This window comes from Cupressus sempervirens, chromosome 4, assembly GCF_028749045.1.
Source record: "Cupressus sempervirens isolate cs-2001-9-10 chromosome 4, ASM2874904v1, whole genome shotgun sequence".
Taxonomy (NCBI): domain Eukaryota; kingdom Viridiplantae; phylum Streptophyta; class Pinopsida; order Cupressales; family Cupressaceae; genus Cupressus; species Cupressus sempervirens.
The window spans coordinates 703409480-703435677 of record NC_143121.1 but is presented as its reverse complement, the minus strand read 5'-3'; the positions used below and the strand labels follow the sequence as shown (position 1 = coordinate 703435677).

Sequence of the window (26198 nt, the reverse complement as noted above, 5' to 3'; positions counted from 1 at the left end):
AGGACCATTGGATACATTGTATAGATGACTATGATGTCCGGATCAGGGATTATTGCAAGATGGATCTCATCTTGGCAGAGAAGGTCCCAGGGCCGTAGATCAACCACAAGTTTTGGAACAAGGATTCTTTGAAGATCCTAGACCCCTTGTATAATAAAGATAAAGTCTTCGACAGACCTATTTTAAACTCTGAGGTGCATTGCGAGGAGAATGATATGATCTAATGCATTGTGCTCGACACATCATTAAGTTGACTACGGATTGGGTCACCAAACCTTTTCTGTTGTATACCTTGCTAGAAAGGCCATCTTTGAAGAAGGGGAAAGGAGGAAAGGTGACAACTCATAAATGGGATCTGCCTCCCCAGTGCGCCTAAAGAGAATGTACATGGATGACAGAGAGGTCGAATACTATCATTGGGAGGAGAAAATCAAGAATAGAAAGAGGAAGTCCTCAGAGAGTGAGGAAGGCCAAGAACAAGAGCAAGCACCCAAACAAGAGGCTCAAGAAGAGGCTGCAATTGGACCCTCAGTTTCTATAAAGAAAATGACCACCACCGTGGTAGTGGGTGAGAAAGGCAGGAGGGTGCAGAAGAAGAAACATAGTGTCTCCGCTGTCATTCTTGAGACCTTGCCAAAGGATCTAGAAGAGGAAGAAGCAGAAGAGTGAGGAAGCCTAAGAACAAGAGCAAGTGCCTGAACAAGAGGCTCAAGAAGAGGTTGCACCTAGATCAGTAGTGGGTAGTGGGTAGAGGTTGCACAAGGACAACCACTGCAATAGTGGGTCAGAAAGGCAGGAAGCTGAAGAAGAAGAAACATAGTGTCTGTCCCTATCATTTCAAAGACCATACTAAAGGATCCAGAAGAGGAAGAAGTAGAAGAGGAGCATATGCCTCTTAATCGGAGGACCTGGTCAGATAAGGCAGATGAAGTAGAAAAGAGGAGGGGATCTCTTCACGTATGTTCATAGCAATTTGTCTAGTGTGCATGCACTTTTGTGGTTGCACAATTTGATGAGTTGTGAAAAAGCATACTATCTTACAAAGTTTCATTGATGATTGCATAAGGGATATTACAGTTGCACTGCGCCAAATTTCGTTAGTTTCCTATCACCCCCTTCGAAGATTTAATTTGCATACGTGTTGCTGTTGTGGCTTATGCCCGTTTAGTTTTCATTTTCAGCAATTTGCTTGACTTTCTTGTTACCTTATCTGTTTTTCAATTTTCTTTTCACAAAAGTCTGGTTAAGTTCAAAATTCATACTAGTTAAGACTTGCATGCATCACCATATAAAAATCAGAAAATACAAAATATATTGTTTTTCACTAAATATTTTTTGAGTGTCACAATGAAACAGATTGGACCTCATTGAACCAGCAAATGCATCCTCGTTAGATGGAAACATTTATATCCAATTAAGCTACCTAGTCGGTTGAAAAACACCCTCCTAGAATCAACAAATGTGTTGGTGTTTGAAAACTACCAGGTTGCTCTAAACCCAATACCAGGATGCAGAAGACAAAAACAAGCCTAAGGACTAGCTAGATCCCATATTCAACAAGATTTTCTTCAGATCTGGACCAACTTTAATAGAGCACAAAGACTCTCTACACTTTGGGTTCAGCAGGGCCAAGGCTGGTGCACCCTAGGGATGGAAATGACTAGATATTTTGATCTTCTTCACAATTCATTCACTAACACTCTTTTCTTCAGATCTATCCCCTATAGTAGAAAATGGTCAACAATTCTTCTTACATTTGCAATGAATCCCTGATTACAATAGCTAACTATAATTCATAGAGATACTATTACAAACACGTAACGACCAGCAATTTAATTCTTCATTACAAAAATGTAAATATTGATTTGATTTTAAATGTGCTTTGTGCAATCACATGAACTTATCAATTTCCATCTGAATTGATGATTAGTGCCTTATCCATTGCTATACAGAACATAGTTATAGGATTTGGACTCGCCTCTGACTTGGAAAGTCATAATTTGACTTGGACTTGGACTCGACAAGGACTGGGAAAATTGGAAAACCCATGAAATTCAAAGATTTTTAAGAATTTTAAGATTGTTTCATGCATCTTTGAGTCAATTAACATCAAATACACAATAATTGAGATAAATAGAAGCTACTTAATACACACACAATTTTGCATAGATTACATAAGTATAAAAGTGAATTTTTGAAGGAAAAAAACTGAATAACACAATGTAAAGTTATAAACTATAAACTTAAAATAATAAACATAGTGTCACTCCAGTGTTAAAGACTCAAACGTCTACAATATTCATGGATTACGAAATCCATGGTAATAAAAGTTCAAAACATATATCAAAATAACAATTAGAAGACTAAGGCTCATAGTAGTCTATGTCCTACTACGAGTGCACCTAAGATAAGTCATGGAAGACTGTAGAGCCATCCTCTCTCCTTGTGTCTGAGGCTGAACCTCATCCTCATCCTCATCATCATCCTCATCATCAACATAATCCTCATCATCAGACTTGGATCTATCACTCCTAGCGTTAGGGTCCTGCACTCTGTCTCCTCACGCTCTAGCCTCCTCGACTACCATCGCTACTACCTCAGCCTCCTAATCCACCTGATCTACCCACTTTACATCTTCATCATTGAAGACAAGATCAACAATCTCTGCGTTCCACTTTGCATGTGGATCAACATTCTCTAATACAATTAGTGATGTATCGGTGCCAAGGATTTGTCTATGGCAAAGGCGAAGGTTGTAGTGAACAAAGACAAGATCATTCAATTTTTTCACTACCAACCTATTGTGCTTCTTCGAGTGTATGTGCCAATAGACTCTAATTACGTTCACATCCCGATGCACTAGATGGCTAGCTCAATATGCAAATCGCAATCCTTTGTAAATTTGGCACCTTTTTGCCAAACATCTCCCACCATGCATTTGAAACAAGAAAATTTTAAATCATATCAATAATTTTGAATTTATCAAATTAAAATGGTAATAGAATTAGAAATTAGGATGTAGAACAAAGATTTTTACCAGGCATCAATTCTGTCCTATTTTTCTTGCACAACTCCTGTGCAAATAAGTCCCCTTGAGCGCACGGACTACAATTGTTCCAACTCTTGAATCAAGTGACATTCTCTCTACAACATCGTAGAGGCCGCTTGACACCTCATCATCAGCCTTGAAATGTGGGCTGAATTGGTATGCTAGATTAATGAAGTAGGCCGCTGCATGTATAGGCTTGTGAAGTAAATTGTGCCAACGTCTATCAATGACATCCCATATAAGTCCATACTTATCTCGATTCTCTGAAAAAAAAGAGCGAATGGCCTTCTTCACCCTATCCATGGCCTCATAAATATAGCCCATTGAGGGCTTCTCTCTTATCAATAGTTTGCAGGAGAACAACAAGCGGCTTTACAAACTGCAACCATTATGAAAGTCGGAAGAGAAATAATCAGCTTGAAGATTTTTCTTTAAAAAATGAACAATAATTTATAACATAATTTCATAAACAAAATAAAGTTGAAATGAGAACAAAAAGAAAAATTACCGTCACAATATCAACAATCGGTGTCCAAAAGGAAGCCTCATCAAAAATGTGATCAGCTGCATCAATCTTTGCAGTGGTCTTTGCATATGATGATGCAATTTACTCCTCACTAACAAACATGCATCTCAAACCTTTCTTTGAATCAAGCAAAGATTTCAATGTGAGAAAATTGGTTGCAAATCTAGTGACCCCTGGACGAGACCACTCTTTTTGCTCGTTGTGTTTCCTCATGAGTTTGAGGACCCATGTACGATTATATATGAATTTGCATACACTCCTTCCTTGCTCTATAATTGTTTTTATTCAAAGGAGTTTACCAAGATCCTCTAACATTAGGTCAATGCAGCGAGCAGCACAAGGGGTCAAAATATGTGAGGGTGTCTCTCCATAAGAAGCTTCCTTGCAACAACATAATATGCTGCATTATTTATAACTATCTGCACCACATTCTCCTCACCCGCGTCCTTTATCACTTCATCCATTACCTTACAAAGATATTCAATATTCTTTGTTTTTCCTGAGGCATCAATTGATTTCAAAAAAACTGTGGCACTTGAAGAAAAAGAAACAAATTAGTATCATGATTAATGATGAATCATAATTTATAAACTTAATCACTTAAGTACAAGTTCTACTGCTAAATTTTTAATGTCTAAGACTCTAAGTACAATTATCTGATGAGGAGACAAGAAAGTTGAGGAGTGTTCTACTCCTGTCAGTCCAACCATTAGTCATGATGGTGTAACCCTTCGTCATCCACACCTCACGCTACTCCTTGATTGCACCTTCTACATCAGCCACCCTTTGGGTCAAAATAGGGCCTCCTAGCTCATCAGCACTAGGGGCTTTGAATCCCGAATCACAAATAGTAACAACATCGATTCCAATTTGCCAATAAGGGGACCTAAAACAAATTAAATAAAAGTTAAACAAATTAGTATATTATAAATAAATTTGAAAACAAAATACAAATTAAAATAAACAAAATAAGCATATTATTATCTTTTGAAAGTTGAAAGTTGAAAGTTGAAAGCAAGAGGAGACATAAATTTAAATTTAAATAAATAAGTACCTTGTTGCATTGAATGAGATGTTATTGTAGATAAAGAAGTCTTCAAGTGCCAATTTTGCATAATCATGCTTCTCTTTGTTCCAACTCATGCTCTCAAGCGATTGTTGTGCACCTGGAGCCGTGCGTGGAACAAACATGGAATCAAGTGTCGATCTTTGCTTACGAATGCGAGGCCCAATGGTCAAGCTTGTAGAAGCAGTGACTTCCATAGATTTAGTAGGAGATAATGGAGAGCAAAATCTAGAAGATTCTTGTTGGGCTAGTTGTGCCATTTCTTCTTGTTGCTTCTTTTTCAATTTTTTTTCTTCATTTTTTTCTCTAGAAGAGTTAGCATGTCTTGCATAACATCTTGGAGTACATCTTTGCATTTTTTAGCATGACACCTAGGTATATGTGTTAGGTGATACTTCAATCTATTTATTCCTCCCCCATTATATACCACACCACAATGCCAACATGTAACAACTCCTTTTTTGTGCCCTGGGATGGCATGTTTCCAAGCCCTATCCCTTGCTATTACACGCAGGCCTAGTTCCACTTCCCTCACCCTGAGGCATTATGTCAAATTTCAATACGCTTGCTGCTAGCCTGCTGCAATATGAATATATTATAAATAGAAAAAAGTTAGCATTAAATCAGATTTTTAAATTTTAGGACATTCTTACTTTGTCATCAACATAAATTAAAATAAATTTAGATTGTAAATAGTAGAAGTAGAGACTAAACAAATGTAAACAAAATGAGAAGTAAAAAATATGAATGTAAAAGTTTAAAACATATTACAAAACACCACAAAGAAGTGCAACTTGTTGCTTACCCCTTCAAATTTGTACAAAGTCAAACAATGGAAATGCAAGTTTGTAGAAGCCTCCTCCAAATGCTTCCTTAAGCTTCTCTCAATGCTTAAGTGCAAGCTACAAAGTTGCACAACCATCAGCAATCGATATGGGAGAGCCAACTGATTTGCTGATTTCTCTTTCAAAACTCCAATATTCTTCTCTAACTCTTTCCGCTCTCTTGTGAGCATAGGCAAATGGTGGAATGATATTTTTAGGTCAATTAGATGTTATAAGAATCGGAAAAGTCCAACTTAAGTCAACATTTTTTATGTTTTATTTTTGCACTTTAAGTGTTTGTTGCTTGCGAGAGTCCTGGGCTCGAGACTCGGCGAGTCCACATGGACTCAGCCAGGACTTGGTTGAGTCTAAGTCCAGAGGCCAATTGCATCGGAAAGTGGGACTTTGCCTCGGACTCGCAAAGTCTTGTTCAGACAGAGTCTCATTACATTGATACATAGTCTTACCAGAAAAACTTGACCTAATTAATTGCCTTGTAATTAAGTTTATCAACAGTTAACCCTAAATTTCATTCTTATGATATCCTTTCCATACATCTATAAACCCTATCAATTCATGAAAGCATTTATTTAACTCCTTGAATTAAAAGCAATCAATGAAAAGATATACAACCTATCCAAGTTGCATTAAAGTGAAAGAACCTTGTTCATTTAATACCAAAATTACAGATATATGAAAAATGGAGACAACACTCAGAGACACAGATATTGCAGAGCCTTTATTTGTCTTAATTTTCCTTGAAAACAATACACTACTAATATAAACTCAAGAATAACTCAAGATACGATAGAACTGTCATTCAAGATTCATTCGTATTCTTAGATTTGCATAATTGAATACATCACAAAAATTGACACACAAACTCATTGGACCAACTACAAAATAGTATAAACACTAAAATTGTACAAACTTCAAACCATCCTCTAGCCTTGGGAACTCACTTATATAGTGTGAGATGCAACAAGCTATGGGCATAGAGGGAAAAAACAACTGTCCCTAGAACAAAAGATTTAGAAAAGGACAAAAAATCACTATCACAAAAGACAAAATTTGGTGCTTGTTGCATCTCACACTATATAAGTGTTCAAATGAATATAAAATGTACTCAAAAATGGGTAAAACAATGAATTGTGCTAAGAACCTTAAACGTCAGTTACTCACGTATGTGCAAGTGATTTATTCTCGTTCGATAAGAACCTAGAAATGTTTTGAGATCCATTGGTCTTAGCTATTTTATTATTCTTACTTCAAAAGCATCCTAGATAGAGCTTCGTTGCTATTCAAGTGTCGATAGCCCCGATGAGGTTTTGGAAGACCACTGTAGTGTTGAAGTAGGTGCGTGATGTTTACTAATCCCAATTTCACCCCGAGAGCTTCCAAAATCCTAAGAGTAATTAAGTACGAGTAAAATGTTGTAATTGAAAGACTCCTATTGTATGGAGTTTTTGAGACTGGGACATTTTAGGAGACAGGGACGTGTTTTCGGTGCTGGTACGGATCGAAGCCAAAATTTAGGAGATGGGATGCTAGGGGATGGCTATTAAAAATATAGAAGATTTTTTATATAGAGAGAATTCACATATTCATATTATAACATTCATAAATCATTCACCATAGACATTTTAGAAGCTCAATATGTAGCATATTAACAAAATTCAAATACATTCATTGTAAAAAAATGGCGTACATATAGCAAAAATGTCCAAGGGCTCCAAATTTCATGCATGAAATGACATAAAATATTGAAATCTAAACAATGGACATTCTATTATAACTAAAGTACTTAATAGTAAATACTTAACAATAACATACAAGTCAAACTCCATAATCAGCTGTTCATAATAATATTAAAATGTAAATATAGTAACTAGACTACTAAAGAATATACATAGGAGCTCGCAATAGTATATAGCTGTCCATAATCAGTAGATACTAGATGGTATGTCTAAGAGTCGAAATTAGGTAAATTTGATGCTATAACTTCCTCTTTGAACTATTGTTCATTCCTTGACAAGTTGCTCCTCTTGCTGCTCTTCTACTTTGCAAATTTGAAAATGGTTAAATTTTTTTTTTTGGTTATTTTATGCTTGGATTAGGTTTTGTTATTGTTAAATGTGGTTTGGTTGTCTTTGTGGTCAAGACCTTGCTTTTCAAATTTAAAAATGTCTTATTGTTTAACATTGATAGTCCAAAAATGGTTTGACCATAGGGGATGACTAAAGGCCCTTGGGACGTGTAGGGGACTTCTAGCCGTCCCCTAGCCGTCCTAGAAACTTCTAGCCACCTCATGTACCCTGCTTCTCTCAAAGTGTTGTTTCAGAAATGTCCCATATTTTGGGAAAAAGGAAACGAATTTGGCAAAGGGGAATTCTTGTCTATGCATCATCATTTCTTCTCTGGTACAAGTACAAGCAAAAAATGGGTGGAGTTGTGTCCTTGTGGAGCATTGAAAGACTCAAGTGCCTTAAAAACAATAAATGAATTCAATTTAAATTTAGTACAAAACCTTTTCAAAGGATTAGCTATTAGGAAAAAATTCCAGTTCAAGGTATTCTTGCAAGAGGTATCCAAGAAATCAATTGAACAAATCTACTAGGAGAACACCAAAATGTGTGGGAGAACACATCACCTTTCTCACAAATTGGAATCCCTCTAAATCAAACTACCCAAAGCAGATGTTACATCCCAAATTTTGCCCTAAGTTTTAAAAATTGATCATAGCCGTTGGTTTAACAAATTATTTCTTTCCTGATCATGTGAAGTGAGTTAGTTAATTATAGATGTATCAATTTATTTCCTTCTTGATCATGTGAAGTGAGTTAGTTAATTATAGATGTATCAATTTATTTCTTTCTTGATCATGCGAAGTGAGTTAGATAATTATATACGTTGTATCAACTAATAATGAGTTATTTCATTCATGATCATGTGAAATAAGTTAGTTATTATAGATGTTGATGAAATCTATAACTGTCACTAGATGATCGACAATAGTTTTTGAATTAACGATTAATATATCTTTGAGTTAATGTCTTGGTGAGAATGTTTTGTTTGGGTGATTGCAGGAAGAAGACTGAAGAGAGGAGAAGTATTGCTAAACAGGATCATCGGAAGGGGATGGTCGATTGGTCCAGTCATCAGAATCGATAGGTTTGACTTAAGACTACCTTGATAAGGATACTGAGACTTGACAACATGTTGCATTATAGGACCGCATGAGCTATTAGAAAAACAATATAATAAAGACATAAATAATCTAAATTAAGAACATAAAATTCATACCTTTAGAGATCCATTGTTGGAATTTCTTATTTAATTATTATTATAAACCCATAACTACGAACACATGTATATAAAAATAAAATGACATCAATAGTTATAATTTTATAATCTAAAGATGTCATTTCACCTATATGTACACATGAACGTATAAATGAGTGCACAATAATAATTAAATAAAAAATAGTAATAATAAAAACTCTTCACCTCTTTATTCTTTTCCCTCTTGTTTTCTTTCCTTTTTATAATTCAAATTTATGGGTCATTCGAACAGCTTTCTTGATAACCGAAGGCAGCCGAAGAGTCAAACCGGCCATTTTAAAAAGAGCACGGTGGATCATATTCATTCATTCTTCTCACTGCAAATTTCCACTACCCTCCCAACACCTGAATTCGTGTTAAATCAAACCGAGTGAATTCTGAACCTTAACAATCGCATAGCCTGCATTCTGTCCTTTTATCTCATTCACGTTCTTATTCTTCGATAAGTTTAAAGCAAGGAAAATTGCGGAAGAACATCATTTCCTACCACGGAAGGGGGGTCATAGCAATAGGTCACGTGAGTTATATCAGACCCGATTCTTTGTATATACAATCTGTTATCCTTCTTTCCTTCACTGCTTTACCAAATCAGCAAGTTAATACTGCCATCCAATAAATGTAACATGGAATTGAAAATGTGTGCATAACTATAGTGTCTAGTCGGATTATCACAGGGTCTGATGACATGTTTCCAGTAGTAATAGTCTTAAATATGAAAGGTGGAACTATAAAGATAACCATAAGATAATGCTCCCATTCGAATTTATTTATTTTTCTTTTATATCTTATGCAAAAGTGTGAATAATATTATGATGTTCAAACACCGAGGAATTCACCGGTAGGGATGCCATTGATGGTGAAGAGATGTAATTGAGATAAAGTGGATGTAATCTCATATGCACCTAGGACTCATCGGCAAGACGCCACAATGGTGGAGGTGAATAATTGCTTGCAAGAATAAAAAATTTAAATCAGATAACTATGAAACAGACATATATGATAGCTCATGCATGTCCTAATGATGAAAACAATTGTCAAGTCAAGTGGTGGAGATCGGGTGTACGAACCCAACTTCGAAATCCTTGGCCAAGGTAGCAGGCAGATGTGCCTATCATGTGATCTATTTTGTTTGTCTAGATGCTTCAGTTATTTTGGGGAATAACTGTTGGGACACTCAAACCACCTGATTGCTCAAATAGCTGAACTTAAGAACATCCCAAGCCTGATCCCGAGGTAGGGAGGGCCGTTCTATTAAGTTAGGATATGTGAGGATAAGTATGGTCCGTGGTTGGGAGGTTAAGCCTATTTCAATGGTTCTCCTCTCACCAATGCCGAGGCTTGGACAACAAGACAAAGAATTCTTCATCATCTCTGTATGTTCTTTGCATATTTACTTTTGGACTAATGAGAGCATAATTTGATAGTGTAGAACTATATGCATGTATTCAAATAAAAAGTAGTTGTTACTTTACATTCAGGTGAACATGTTAGATTGATTTTAATGATAACGAAGTAATCATTTATTTAATTCCTTTACATTTCATTGATGTTAATATGCAAATAGCATTGATAGCAGTTACCTCTTTCTAGTTATAGTTAGTTGAGATCATTGTCTTGTGAATGGGATTAGTTGTTAGTTATATACTAAATAAAATTGGTTAGGAAAATTCGTATGTTACAACAGATTCCTAAACTAAAGCAATATAAGCAACTATTACCAAACAACTTCGGTCAAATAACTCAAGACAAGCCTACACTAACCCACTTGAACCAAATGGTTCAAGACAAACTTACTCTAACTTTGTACAAGAATTCCGAAGGGATGACGCAAACCAAACTAACATTTACACTTGATTTGACATGGTTTCTCAAGATGTTCAAGAGCAACAAGGCTTGGATGATGGTTCTCAATTTTGCAAATTTATCCTTGTACTTGGAAAAAAAAAAATGTAAAATCAATAATTGAGGCAATTTATATGGTCCATGATCAATCCAAATGCAAGCTTTCTATCCTAAACCTCCATAATCAAAGTAATAACTATCAAAATTCTCAACATTAGAAGCGAGGAAAGAAATAACCTAGGATGTCTTGAGTGGTAATTCATATTGAAATCCTTGTTGATCATCTACGTCTTTAGAAGGTCGTAGTGGGTGGTGGATACCCCCTCTAGTGCGAGCATCAAACTCATGGGTGGTTAAGGTAGGATCAACTTTGCAATCAAACCCTTGAAATATTGCATTAGGAGGCTTGTCCTTGTATAGCATGAACCATGCATGTAACATACAAATTTTGTAGGATGAAGTATATTACTAAATACTGAAATTGAAACAGCAATGAAAGAAGCATACATAATCATATTACCGAAGTAAATATTCATAACACTTTACAATCCTTTTCATGTGAAAAAGTAAATGAAAAATAAAACCGTTTGTTTTGTACAACATAAACTAAATCATTACCATTCTTTTCATGAATTAATTACAAGAAAGAAAGATTTGTATATTGCATGATAAAGAGTGAAAGAAAACATACAATGCCGGCTGAGGTATCTGTTGATGTTGTTCAAGCCTCCTCTTTTAGGAAAGAGGAGAAGCATTAACTTAGGCTTAACCTCCCAACCACAGACCTTTTTAATCCCCACACTTTTTTATGACAAGAAAGGCCCTCCCTACCTCAAGTTTAGGCTTGGGGCACTATCAGTCTAGCCATTCGAGCAATACTAGTGTTTAGAATGTCCGCTCAGTTTATAGATGAACATGCCTGATTAACAGGCGCCACCGACATCATGTGATCTATAGAAGGCAAGCATTGCCTTTTACGACCTTGGCCAAGGATTTAGATGGGTCTTATGATACTTGATCACCACCGCTTGACTTGACAACAGAGTATATGAATTGGATAACATGAGCTTACTTGGATGTTCGTACAGTTTAATTATATATTTTATCACGCCTCCCTACTCTGGGGTCAGGCTTGGGGTACTATCAGTCCAGCCATTCGAGCAATGGTGTTTAGAATGTCCGCTCAGTTAATAGATTGACATGCCCGACTCAGTTAATAGATGGACATGCCCGATTAATTGACACCATCGACATCATGTGATTTATAGAAGGCAAGCATTGCCTTTAACGACCTTGGCCAAGGATTTAGATGGGTCTTATGATACTCGATCACCACCGCTTGACTTGAAAACAGAGTATATGAATTGGACAATAGGAGCTTACTTGGATGTTCTTAGAGTTTAATTATATATTTTATCATGCTTTAATAGTTCTGATTTCTGTTCTTCCCTTTGCAGGGATTTCCTCCACCTCTTCACCCTCTTTCATTGGTCCTTCCAACTAGGGTGAATCCTTGGCGATTGATTATGCTACTAAGCATGGAATTCCTCCATTAGCAGTATATTGCTGACTCTCAGCTGAAAACATGAGATAAAACCATTCTGGCAGTAAGCTGTTTTGATGAATCAGAAATAATAAAATTAAGATGTGTTCACGGACATACATAAATCTGTTCTTTATGAGAGTCACTCTTGTGCATTCTGACTCATTTAAATTCTAAATAGATGGCATTTAGTCATGAAGAAAGAAACAATAAAAGTTAGTAGACATGAGCCGAGTACTTATACTTTGCTTGTAACATTGAACATGAATGGCAGATTTAGATTTATCGAGAAAGTTATTGGCATCGATTCTGAATAAGAAGAAATGGAAGTAAACATAACTTGATTGTTGATTAGTGAGGCTTGGGATGTCTTGTTGTTCTTGGTTCAAACCGTCTGAACAGTAGAGAATAATGCTATAGCAATCTGCTCTATAAGAACTGTGAGATTAGAGGAAGCTCGATAATTTAATGTAAAGAAGCCAAGAGGGAAGAAAAGGTAGAATGCAGTTCTCGGCAATGAGAGAGTTTTAAATATAATGCTGCCACAGTTTTAAAAGAATAAGATCCTTGGTTATCTTGAATTCACTGATTAAAGGAAGAGGCACCAAATGTATTCAATGTCTCTCATAGAGATTTTATATTTTTAAAACATTTATCAACGGGCTCCTTTGAAGAGCTATTAAAAGAAGAGAAATCCAAAATTATATGTATATATATATATATATGCATGTTTATATTTATACATATGTTAATAGAGACGAGCTTGAAGATTTAATAGCATGGTGGCATTATACCTTTATATATATATATATATATATATATATATAACAACAAAGAACAACAAAGGTACAACTTTTGATTATGTTTTAAATATATATAAAAATGTTTTATATGTTGCCCAAGTAGCTCATGCGTGACCAATGTATGTACCTTGTTACGAAGTTGCTAGATTCTTGCCAAGGTAGTACAGGCCATACTTGATGACCGGACAAATGGCAATGCTTTCTCCCCTTCATTTGCTCCTCCAACCACCTGTGCAACATTCCCACAATAATAACATGTTTTTCCCGTTTAAATCAATACCAAAATGTAACACAGAGAATTGTAATAATGGCTAACTACCATGATCCAGTATATATAACAAGCAATTGTTAACTACCTTTATCAAATACATGACGAGCAACGGTTAACTACCATCATCAATAAGCAATTATACAACATAACTGTAAACAATCAAGTTCACATGAAATAAACAGTTAACTTCCTTTCCACATGATAAGGGGAAATGAGGGTTTTAGACTTATCATCTTAATGGCTATAAATTTAATTTAATTAGGTCAACAATTTGGGATGTAACAATGCATCCTTGTGAACATTGCTAAGTGATTCTCAAAAATAAAAGATTCCTTGATAATTTCTCCTTCAAACATCTCCCCAATTTGTTCAAATGCAATATCCAATTTTGACATCAATCCTAACTATTTTTCATCATCTTCCCCCATGGCGTTGCATGTATATTTCTCTTTAGGAACATCTTGCCATGAGTTCATCAAATTCAATCTCAAGAGGTGAAGACTCTCGAGGTTGAATATGGTGGTGAACCACGCCACTTGCAACAACTTGATTGTCTTGAAATACATTTTGGTAACAAATCAAAATCTTTCACACTATCCTTCAAAAGTGGAAGGAAGCTCATCACCAAAGATCCTCATGAGTTCATCGAATTCCATCTCAAGAGGTGAAGTCTCTAGAGGTCAAAGATGGTGGTAAACCATGTCACTTGCAACAACTTGATTGTCTTGAAATACATTTTGGTAACGAATCAAAATCTTTCATGCTATCCTTTAGCACCCCACAAAGGTTTCAATATCTTTGATTGTTTTATCAAATTATTCCTCATACCTTGATTCATCTATGTTAACTTGTAATTCCTCATTCAACTCATTCATCTAACTATTTCGCTCCCAAAGGATTTATGAAATTCCTTGCAATTCATCCTCAAGAATTTGCCCTCGTAATACGAGGGAAAGCTCACCAAGGATCACCTCCTCAAACTTGTGATGATTACCCTCTAGTTCTTCAAGATGATCTTTTTCTTCTATGTCTCCTCTTTGATGAAATTGATTGCATCCTTGATTTTCTTCTCAACACCTTGTGAAGTGATGTGTGAAAGTTCTTCCTCTAGATTGCCATTGTCATGAAGCTTATCCATGCTACCTTGATGCAACTGATTTCTTTCTTTAACCTTTGGTTCCTAACTTGTGTGATCATTACCACCTTCACTAGACATCCAACTTGGGAGCTGGAATAAATCCTAACCCTTCGCAAATATTTCCTCATACCAACCCATTTGAAACTTGATCAAGTAAATAGTTTCTTGAGAAGATGAGCAAGTAGATTCTGAATGTGACAGGTGATGTACACTACACCAAGCATTTCCTCCATATCCACTTCTTAGTTTCCTAATGATATTCCTCCATATCCAATTCTCCCTTGTAATGCTAAGTCCACCCTCAAGAGAAAAATCAAACAATGCATTTCCTCATGCTCAGTGGTGGCATGTATCTCCAAGTAGAGGCAAATCACATCGATGTAACCTCTTGCTCAGATCAAAGCAAATGGGAAGAACATCCACCTGCCTATCCATTGAGAAACCTTTCCTTTTTTATTTTTTATTTTTCAAAGTTCTCACCTTTATTTATTTAGTTTTATCACTTTTGAAGAGATCTACCATCTCAAATACAACTTGAAAACTCACTTGTTAACAACTCCATGAATGAAGTTTGTTCAGCCCTCGTAGCGCCAATTTCTGTTGATGTGAGTTTTGTTCCACTACAACTTGAAAGTTGACTTGTTAACAACTCCATGAATGAAGTTTGTTCAGCCCTCCTAGCACCAATTTCTGTTGACATGAGTTTTGTTCCACTACAACATGTAGAATCAAATACTTAATGTTTCAAGGAGAAACACCAAACACTCAATCCTCTCTTGATATAAGGTCATGTTACATGTGTAGAATCATATAGTAGACTGTTTGCGAAGTTTTGTGAAAGCATGAAAAGTCAATTATAGACCTGGAACATACATCTTTGTGTCATTTTGTGGCAATAAATCAGTGCTAGGTTGGTTTTGTGTCATTGGGACCTTTGTGGGAGATTTGGTGAATTTTGGATGTTGCATCAAGGTGCCATCTTGTTGTAACAAACCTATATCATGGTCAGAACTGTATAGAAGACCTGTTTGTATCAATATTAGTCCACTTACTACGAACTGGAGGTGTAGTTTTTAGGGGTGTAACAGTGTAGCCCCAATATAGATAATTGGTGAACGTGGTTTTGGGTGAGGAGCATTGAGAAACATATACTTGATCCACTACCTGTAGCAGCCCTCTTTAGAGTCAATGTCAAACCTGTAACAGTCAACTTCAACATTGTTTCCAAGTTTTTTCATGTTAGTATCTCATATGTCATTTCATATTTCATTTACGGGTTCTTATGTGCAAGTGATTATCTATAAAAAATTTTAATAATGCTATGCCTGTACCATGTACACTGATAATTTATATCAGACTTAATTTCCTAAATGATAGCTCCTTCCTTCTTTTTATTTAATTAAACACTAAACCCTCCTTATTAAACTTAATGATCCTCAAACCCTAATTGATCCTTTTATAGAAATCTTAAGCCAAAAAGCTATTTATTCCCTGTGAATTCTTTTATTTAGCAACTTAGGCAAATAATAATATTTGCCTCACATTTAATAATTCACCACCATTGCTTAGGAAAGACTTATGCCATAACTTGGTCCCTTTTTAATAATTGCCATTGAATAATTTTTTTTTTGATCGGTAAGAGGCTGAAGCCAAGATTAATTATTATGTGTTGTGATTAATTAATTATTATTATTATTTATTAAGTGTGATCATGAATAGATTCAAATCCAAGACCTCATCAATAAGAGGCTCACAATTTACCATTGTGTTGTAGGCTATTGCCTAATTGCCACTGAATAATTAAATTCACATTAGTGATAATTATAGCTTTTTCTTTCCTTTTATTTAATTTAACACTTAACTCTCTTTATTAACTTAATACTTTAGCTGCTCTCTCTTTATTAACTTCGGTGGCTGTTCTCTCTCTGCTTGTGCCTGGGCTCCTTTTCACAGGGTCCTCTGCCATTCTTGCAGAGATTTTGGCCTCGGACGCTGTAGGGGAAAAGGAGGCTGTTGGGGTTGTGGCTTTTGGGGCAAGGGTGCTTGTGGATCTTGGTCTTTCGGATTTTTCTGTTGGCTCGGGCTCCTTGTTGGTCCTAAAAATCGTGTTCCTCTTGGATTTCTTCCAGCCTTGCCCCTATTTAGGTGGGGTCAAACCCTTTAGAGGTGGGCTCTGTTCTTTAAGTAATATGGTGGAGGTGCTTTTCTTGCCACTTGGTTCCCTTACTCTGGCTTTCTTTGGAGGTGGACACAAGTCCGATAGAGGAGGATTGCTGTTGCAGGAGGGATCTCAGTTGCTTTGGAAGGTTCCTCTTTTCATATTGTCTTTTGTTGGCTGGTTGTGTCCAGGTGAGTTTTCTTCTACGGGGAAGTTATCTGGGTTAGGCCCAAAGTGTTATGATGCAGCTGCTCCATTTCTTGTTATTTATCTTTTGCTGCGGTTTGTTCTGCTGGAAGGAGATGTTCATTCTCAAATCCCTTCGGGGGGAGGCCTTTGCGGGGCTGCCCCCTGGCTTCTGTGGTGGTTCTTCCTGACCTTCGGATTTTGTTCCCTGAATCTTCACTCCTCTTTCATACTTCCTTTTGAGGTGGGAGTTCTTTTAGAGGTGGAGGCTCAGCCTATAGAGTTGGCAAGAAGCTGGTTGGAAGAGGTGGGCTGGAGATTTGGAGGTTTGGGTGGCCACTGCTGGAGATTTTCTTTAAAGCCTGTGATCATTGATCGTATTATTTTTTGTCGGGCTGGCTGTGAACAGGAGGTGAGGGGAGTGTTCCTCTCTCCTTCCTCTTCATTAAAGGTTGGGGGAGCCTTTCAAAACCCTTTTGGGCTTGTCCATATCTGGAGAGTCGTGTGTATGCCAGTGATCTCTAACTTTCTCATCCATTGTCTGGCAAGTTGTATCAGTGTGAAAGAGGGGTTTCTTTCCTCCTGGCCCTGCGTGCTGCTCTAGCTTTATCTTCCTATCTTTGTGTAGTAGTTTCAGTGGTTAGCTTGTTTGTTGGCCCTGGATGCTGCCTGGGTGAGCAGGTTGTTAGTGGTTGTTTCGCTATGCTGATCTGGTAATAGTTTGGGGTCCTTGGCTCCTTTATTACCTCTGTTTGCAGTCTGTTCTGTGGATGTTCTTCTCTTGGCTGCTGTTCTTTTCTTCTGGATTTGGGAATCTGTCCCTATCCTAGGAAGCATCCCGTCTTGTGGGTTCTGGATCCCCGCCAACATCCATCTGTATGGGGTTTCAAGTCCTCTCAAAACCTGTTTTCCTAATCAAAAACTTAATACTTTAGCCTATGGGGAGAATAGATTATAAGGTAGCATTAGTATTTATTTATTTATTGATGTGCTAGGCAAAAATGGGTAATCATAAAGAGAAGAATGCAATCTCTATCTTTATATAACACAAAATACAACCAAAGAAAAAATAATGTTACAACCCTAAGCTAATTTTATGACAGACAAAAGAAATACGTTAACTCGAAAATGAAGGAAACAATCGTTGAGCATGTAAGATAAGTGATAATTCTTGAACAAGATGCCGCAGCATGAATAACACACAAAATACAACCAAAGAAAAAATAATGTTACAACCCCAAGCTAATTTTATGACAGACAAAAGAAATACGTTAACTTGAAAATGAAGGAAACAATCGTTGAGCATGTAAGATAAGTGATAATTCTTGAACAAGATGCTGCAGCATGAATAACGTTTGACACAATGCCCTCAAAGATAGCAGGTTATACCCAGAAAGAAACATTGAAGGAGCTTAAGAAACTTTTCAGGTAAATGATCTTTATGTTATAACCATGGTTAGAACAAAATAATTGATTGGTGCTGGCTGATTACAATTTGATGTATAAAACCTATGATTTCTGACACTTAATAAGTTCATAGTCAATACTAATGAAGGGGAAACATATACAGAGATCATGATCTACTTTACAGAAAATTCAAACAGGTAAAGGATCAATTGAAAACTTATTTCTTGCAACCATTAGATATTTAAAACCTAAGTCACAGGATACGCTGAATGTCATCCATGAAGTTTGAATTTCCACAAATTTTTACCCTTTCCGAACTTCATCCAAATTTTACGATTTTTATATAATATTGTTATTATAATAATATTATTTAAAATAAAAATAATATTGAGTTAGTTTGTTTAATTATTTAGAAATGTCACATTATTTTGACAATATTGTGGATATATTACTTATATTTAAAAATAAATTGTTTTTATATAAGTAAATTTAATGTCATTTTTTTCCGAAGTTTTACCTCTGCTGAACTTCATCCGAATTTTATGATCCATGAACTCGAATTTGAATTCAAACCTTGTGACTTAGTTTAAAGCAGCTGCATAGAGTAAAGCTATTTCCTCTTGCCAGGCTTAACTAGACATACCTGTGAATCAGTACTATACTCCCCTTGTTTTTTCCTTCTGTTTATCTTAAACTCTACTCTACTCTCCCTCCTTCCTTTCTGCTTAAAATTACGTTGACAGGTTCTTTTCTCAGGATATCAGATTCACGCATGCCTAAATGCATGGTATTGACAAGGTGTCCCCCTCTCCAAAAGTAGACCAATCTCAAACTCAGAAGAATGAATTTCTTGACGAATTTAATAGGACCGACTGAGGAGTTCTCATTGCATCATATGCAACTCTTTGTTTAATGATTGTACGTAGAGTTAAAATGGAAGTCACCCTCATTATCAATATGACTTCACTCTTTTAGCAGTTAGTTTTGCACCTCACTCCCTTAACTTCCTCCATGACTAGACTTCGATGTATTTTAGTTTTGCACTGCACCCCCTTAACTTCCTCCATGACTATGCTTCCATGTATTTATTATTCTTTTTAGCTATTAGTAATGCAAGTAATCCATGTTTCCTTACTCCCTCTATGAATTTTACTTCCTTGAGATTGCTAGAGCATTTTAGCATGAGATTGGAGGTATAAAAAGATCATTTGTTTTTTAATAAATTTATTCTAGTTATATCACATTTACTTGTCTTTTACATGAAGAGTTATTAGTTAAAACTTAAAAATAATAATATCATTCCATTACGTGCTAATTAAATTAATTAAAAATTTCTTTCTGAATTGATAAATACTCCACCTCAGTTAATTGTTATCATTAATTTTCCTAGCTCAATGACTTAGGTTTAAATTCTGCCAAAGGAAAGGGTTGTGACATCTAAATTCTTTAATAATGTTGAATGTTGATTATTTCTTCTCGAGGCTAGTTTGCTTTAATAATGAACTTCTGTTACAAGAAACCCTTTGATAAAATCAAACACAACTTAGGTTCAGATGAAGAAAACACTGACTACTTCAAAAGATTGTCAGATGGGTAACATTCAATTGTCAGTTGTTACATTTATCTGGTGGTTTTATACAATATGCTATAGTAATGTGCAATCTATGGCATCATTACAAATTCCCTGCACATGTTCTTATTCAGTGGTAATGTGGAATTGTTTGCAGGACAATGTCTTTGTGCAATTGTTATGCTCCATCCAGTTCCGTGTTGTGAAAACGAATGCTGATGATGCATTTTATGAGTTGCAAAATCCTAAAGAACAAATCCAAGCTTATGTTTTTGATGGTATTCCTCATTAATTTTTCCATCTTCTCTGTTCTCTCAAGTTTGCCTTGTAATTGAAGTTAGTGAACAATCTTTTCATGAATAATATTGCAGTGGTGCGGGCAAATGTTCCTAGAATGGGCCTAGATGATTTATTTGAGCAAAAAGGTGATGTTGCACAAGCTGTGTTGGAGGAACTTGAAAAGGTAATGTGTGCTTATTTCTCATTTTCTTTTTAGGTTCTTGATGATTCTTCATTGCTTATGGCCTGTTATTGGACCTGTGAATAATTATTTCAGAGTTTCATGGTTGTTTCTTCTTCACTATTAATTTTAGGTAATTCTTTACATACTGGTGTGGATACACCCATTTGCAAAGTTGGCATTAAATAGCCTTGACAATCTTATCTCATAATTTCACCCAAGTTACCTGCTTTTCTCTTCAACAAGGAGAAAATACAAATCTGGCATTTGGATGATGGATAGATTATTATAGAAATAAAGCAGACAATTGTTTCAGACAGTACTTTTCAAGGTGTTCTACTAAAGTCTAGAACTTTAGAGTTTGATCTGTTGGAAATTTCGGTCTATTTCATTTCTTAATGTTGCCTCGTGAGAAATCACCTCTGATTTGTTATAGCTTTACGTTTGTTGTATTTCTTAAGAGAATATCTGGATGAAAATAAAAAATAATTTGATCCAGTCCCATTAAGTAGCTGTGAACCTAAGGACATTATGTATCTAATATTTTTAATGAACTCCCTGCAAGATCAGCATATGGTATGATTTTTTTTTACATGTTTCTTAACATATCAATACATTATGAAAGGCCTTAAAATGCATTTTGAAGAGTACCTGATGTGTGGGGTGCAAATTTCCCAATCAGGCAATGGGATCCTATGGCTATAACATAGAGCAGATTCTGGTGGTTGATATTATTCCAGATCCTTCTGTGCGCAAGGCAATGAATGAGATCAATGCAGGTACGAAGGGGTTCACTGTCTCATCTTTTCTAGGCGTTTGCATGCTTGAAATTTGTTATTTAGAAGGAATCGCATATATGGTCAAAATAGAACTTCATGTTAGATGGTTGAAATAGAATGCTATTTTAGTTTTTCAGCAACTTATGATATGCTGATCTTGTGCTTTTTGAGTAATTGAACTGACCATTTGGATGCACATGTACACAATGCACACATGGATGGGATGCACATGTACACAATGCACACACGGATGGTCTATCCTACCTTACCCATGGATGGGATGCACATGTACACAATGCACACACGGATGGTCTATCCTACCTTACCCTTACTTTATAGAGCTTATATCTGGGGGAGGGAGTTCAATTCTTAATTTCTAAATTCTTGTTCGTCATGGGCAAAGTTTACACCAATTATCTAAGATTTAAGGGGATCTTTCTTTGCAGCCCAACGCATGCAGCTTGCAAGTGTGTATAAAGGTGAAGCAGAAAAGATACTGCAAGTCAAAAAGGCAGAAGGGGAAGCTGAGGCAAAATATCTTGCTGGCGTCGGGGTCGCACGACAGCGACAAGCAATAACAGATGGGCTACGAGAAAATGTGTTAGAATTTTCACATAAGGTGCCTGGTACTTCTACCAGGGATGTTATGGATCTAGTGATGATGACTCAATACTTTGACACCATGAAAGATGTTGGGGCATCATCGAAGAATTCGACAATTTTCATTCCTCATGGTCCAGGTCATGTCAGAGAGATAAGTGATCAAATACGAAATGGAGTTATGGAAGCATCATGTGCTTCTCAGGGATGAGGAGCATCTGATTTTTAGAACATTTTCTGGATAAATTTTGTTGCATTTTGGTAATAAATTCCAGCACATGTAAAGCATGTCAAAGGTGCTGATATTCTGATTTTTAGAACATTTTCTGGATAAATTTTTGGTGAATTTTGGTAATAAATTGATAATTCCAGCACATGTAAAGCATCTCAAAAGTGCTGATATTGCTTTTCTATTTTATGTGAGAAGTATGCGTGTATTGAGATAAATTCACCTGTTTTTCACTCTAATTTATTTGAGTTCCCAATGCGTCAACTGGGAAGTCATTTTGGAAACAAATGTTCAATAGTGCTGATTTTACAAGTAATTCTCTGGCCTAATTTACCCAGTCATTTTATATTTTCTTGCTACTGTTTGAAATCTGTGAGGTATCAGCAAGGTAACTTGATTTCTGCAGATTTAGATAGAATGACAACCTTTGTTGGTTTTTAGTAACATATTTCTTTTGACAGCCACATTAACACAAGGGTATGCTCATTAACATTTGAAACCTCACGGTCCTAGCAAGGCATTCAATTTGCCCTTATCACTACTAGAAGATAGCAGACTATATTGTAGACACTGTTACTGACAATTAAAAAAGTTTCCATCACAATATGCATCAACTGAGGCATGGATCAATGAATGTTTTTCTAAGCATTAAGTTATAGAGTTGTTCTATTAAGAAGAGTAATTCCACGAAAGATTTATTTAATGTATTCAAAGAAGTGATGTGGCTGCATCCTCAAAAAATTAGAGCTTCAAAACGTGAAAAGTCCACATGATAGATCTATTTAATAAACTACTTAATTGAATGCCAATCTATTATTTTCGTTAGAATGAAATGATGTGGTTGTAGTGTTTTGTAAAATTTGGGACATTTGTCTATTAGAGAGGATCTATTTAATAAACTACTTAATTGAATGCCAATCTATTACTTTTGTTAGAATGAAAGATGTGGTTGTAGTGTTTTGTAAAATTTGGGACAATGGTCCATGAAAGATTACTAACATTGATAAGTAGGAGAGATAATTTCCACAGCAAGTCAAATTGTGATATTGCTATCAGGATTTAATTGTATGATTTTTGAGTCAAATTCATTGACTCATGTTTCATGAGTAGTGATTCAACATGAATCCATCTCTCATGAGAATAAATGGAACACTCAGCACTCATTGGATCTAGGTGATGCTCACAAGGGTGAAGCACTGAGACTTCTTCGAAGGTCACCCATCCTAGTACTAGTTCAGCCTGAGTGCACTCAATTATAGAGTTTCTTCCATGGTTAAACTTGAAGCGTGCAATCCCATTTGCAAAACCTTCACCAAGTGTTGTGCCTCATGAACCATTCATGAGAAAACCCCTTAAGCTCATCAATTGATATGTAGAAAATAATTTTCATACCAAGTCAAATTGTGATATTGATATCAGGACTTAACTGTGTGATTTTTGAGTCAAACCCATTGACCCATCTTTCATGAGTAGTGATTCAACGTGAATCCATCTCTCATGAGAATAATTGGGACTCTTAGCACTCATTGGCTCTAGGTGATGCTCACAAGGGTGAAGCATTGAGACTTCTCGGGAGGTCAGCTATCCCATTACTACTTCAGCCTAAGTGTGCTTAACTATAGAGTTTCCTCCATGGTTAAACCCAAAGCTTGCAACTCTATTTGCAAAACCTTCACCAAGTGTTGTGCCTTATGAACCATTCATTAGAAAACCCTCTAAGTTCATTAGTTGATAAGTAGGAGATAATTTTCACAGCAAGTCAAATTGTGATATTGCTATTAGGATATAACTGTGTGATTTTTGATAATTTTCACAGCAAGTCAAATTGTGATATTGCTATTAGGATATAACTGTGTGATTTTTAAGTCAAACTCATTGACCCATCTTTCATGAGTACTGATTCAACATGAATTCATCTCTCATGAGAATAAATGGAACACTTAGCACTCATTGGATTTAGGTGATGCTCACAAGGGTCAAGCATGTGTCTAAGTTTGTTGTGTCACAACGTTGTATCAGAATCTACAATAGCTATTTGTTCTCCCTACTCAACTGTAGTAACTATTCCTGAATATTTATTTTTCTCTGAAACAATCAAAGTAGAAGGAACAATATGATTTTTACAAAGATAAGGTGCCTGCTTTTACACTTTTTGGTAGAAGGGAAATTTTTGAAACCTTCCAATTTTTATCATTAAAAGTAACTACACAACTCTCATCACCAAGTTGCCCTACTGAAATTAAATTCCTACCTAGCCTTGGAACATGTCTTACTTCATGTAGTAGCCAATGATTCCCATTTTACAATTTAATCATAACTTTTCCTTTTCCAACAATCTGACAGGGTTCATCATCCACTAAATAAATAAGTCCAAAATCCCCTTGGAAATAATCAATGAAATAACCTCTATGAGGTGTAGCATGAAATGAAACACCAAAATCTAAAACCCATGAATCATCAACACTTTCTAAAGACAGAGGCAGAACATCCTCTTTGGATTTGGTACTTACCACATTTACCTCCTTGTTTCCTTTTGGTTTATCTCTTTCATTTTTCTTTCGAGATCAACAATCTTTCTTCTTATGCCCTAGTTTCCCACAGTACTAGCAGTTGTTTGGTCATCTCAATTGAGATCTTTTCCCCTTTTGACTTTCCTCTTGATTTTCCATGATTTCTAGAATTATTTCCTCTTTCAGTCATTTTGCCTCTGCTTTGTACATTCAAAACACTTCCTAATGTAGATCCATCTGAGGCTTTCCTACGAGTTTTTTATATTCAAAATAACACTAATCACATCATCATGTTTTAGGGTATTGGATCTAGAAATAGAATTACTCACAACCATTACCAAGCCATTCCAGCTTTCAAGCAAAGAACAAAAAAAAGAGAGCCCTAATTTCTTCATCAAAATTAATACTTACAGAAGATAACTAACTAGTAATAGTATTAAACTCATTTGAATGATCTATAATAGATTCACCTTCGTTTTTGTAATGTTAAATGGCACTGATGGTGTCAAGCATTATCAAATGCTTCTAAGCGCCTTTCTGTTTAAAATCTCCTAGTCCTCATTTGTCATAGTTCCTTAGTTATTAATTTTTCCTTCCAAGCGATTTCCATAAATCCTTTTGATAAAGATAGTCTTTCATTTGCATCTTCCATAACTGAAAGTTCTGCCCATTAAACTTGTCAACCCTCAACTCACCCTCGTTTGCCATCACTCCCACTCAACAATAAAACTTTTCTATAGAGGATAACTAAAAAAATAACCTAGCTCTGATACCACTTGTTTGTTAGGATTAATCTCAGATAGAAATAATAGTTACATGCAAATATAGCCAATATCAGAAAATAATAGATCGCACATAAGAGAACACACGATACCAAGATTTAATGTAGTTCACCCAATCCCTTGGCTACGTACACCAACAACAAGTCTAATATTATTATTATTCAGTGATTACAACTTGATTACAATTTGTAATCCCTTATAGCTCAATACTGCCACAAGAACCAATTTTCTCATCACACATTATGAAAAATCCCTAACCCTAAGCCTTTTATACAAGCATTTTGTCGCTTACAAAATTAGGGCTAGAATAATAGAAAACTAGTAGTTGACACCTTTTACAATATAAGGTCATTTTTGGCTTTGGGGTCGCTGCCCCTGCAAACCCCCATGGGGGCATTGCCTCTCGACCCCACCTTGTATTGCGATAGGGAGTGCACCTAAGGCACTACCCCAAGAACCCACTTGACCTTGTTTTGCAGGCAATGCCCCAAAATCCCTGTGGAAATAATCTGGAGGGAAATTGCACCGAATAAACCCTAGTCTGATTAGGCTTCACATCACAACAATCTCCCACTTGGAGACTGATCAGACGCCACAATAATAACCTCCCACTTGGAGATTGATCTGAGCACCGTTAAACCTATAGCTCCCACTAGAATATCAAACTACCTTGGACTTTTTCATTCTTTTATTTTGTTTAGTCTAGAAGATCAATCGAAGTTGAAGAGAAATTCGACTTCTCCTTTGTCGCTACCTTTGTAAACATATCCATTGGATTGCCATCTGTATGTATATTATCTAACTTTAACTATCCATCATTAAAAACTGACTAAATGAAATGATACCAAAACTATATGTGTAGCAGCAACATACTCTGCCTTTGTAGTGGATAAAGCATTAACATCTTGTAATCAAGAAACCCAACTCATTACTGCCTCACCAACAGTAAATAAATAACCTGTAGTACTTTGCTTGGTATCAATATCCCCTGCCAAATTTGAGTTAATATAGCCCTATAAATCAGTAGTAGAGCCCCCAAAGTGTAAACACTTATTGGATGTTCCTCTCAAATATGTGAGAATCCATTTAACTGCATTCCAATGCTCAATTCTT

At 35.9% G+C, this 26198-nt stretch overlaps 1 protein-coding gene across 1 annotated transcript in view; it reads left to right on the top strand.

Moving 5' to 3' along the window:
* The window catches only part of LOC149563201 (hypersensitive-induced response protein 4-like), a 44395-nt gene extending 22384 nt beyond the window's left edge, over nt 1-22011 (top strand). Inside the window, exons 2-5 of the mRNA XM_089826573.1 lie at nt 19883-20003; nt 20097-20188; nt 20868-20964; nt 21411-22011. Coding sequence (XP_089682699.1) covers nt 19883-20003; nt 20097-20188; nt 20868-20964; nt 21411-21775 — 675 coding nt within the window. The 3' untranslated portion in view covers nt 21776-22011. The remainder of the gene's footprint in view (nt 1-19882; nt 20004-20096; nt 20189-20867; nt 20965-21410) is intronic.
* The last annotated feature ends 4187 nt before the right edge of the window (nt 22012-26198 follow it).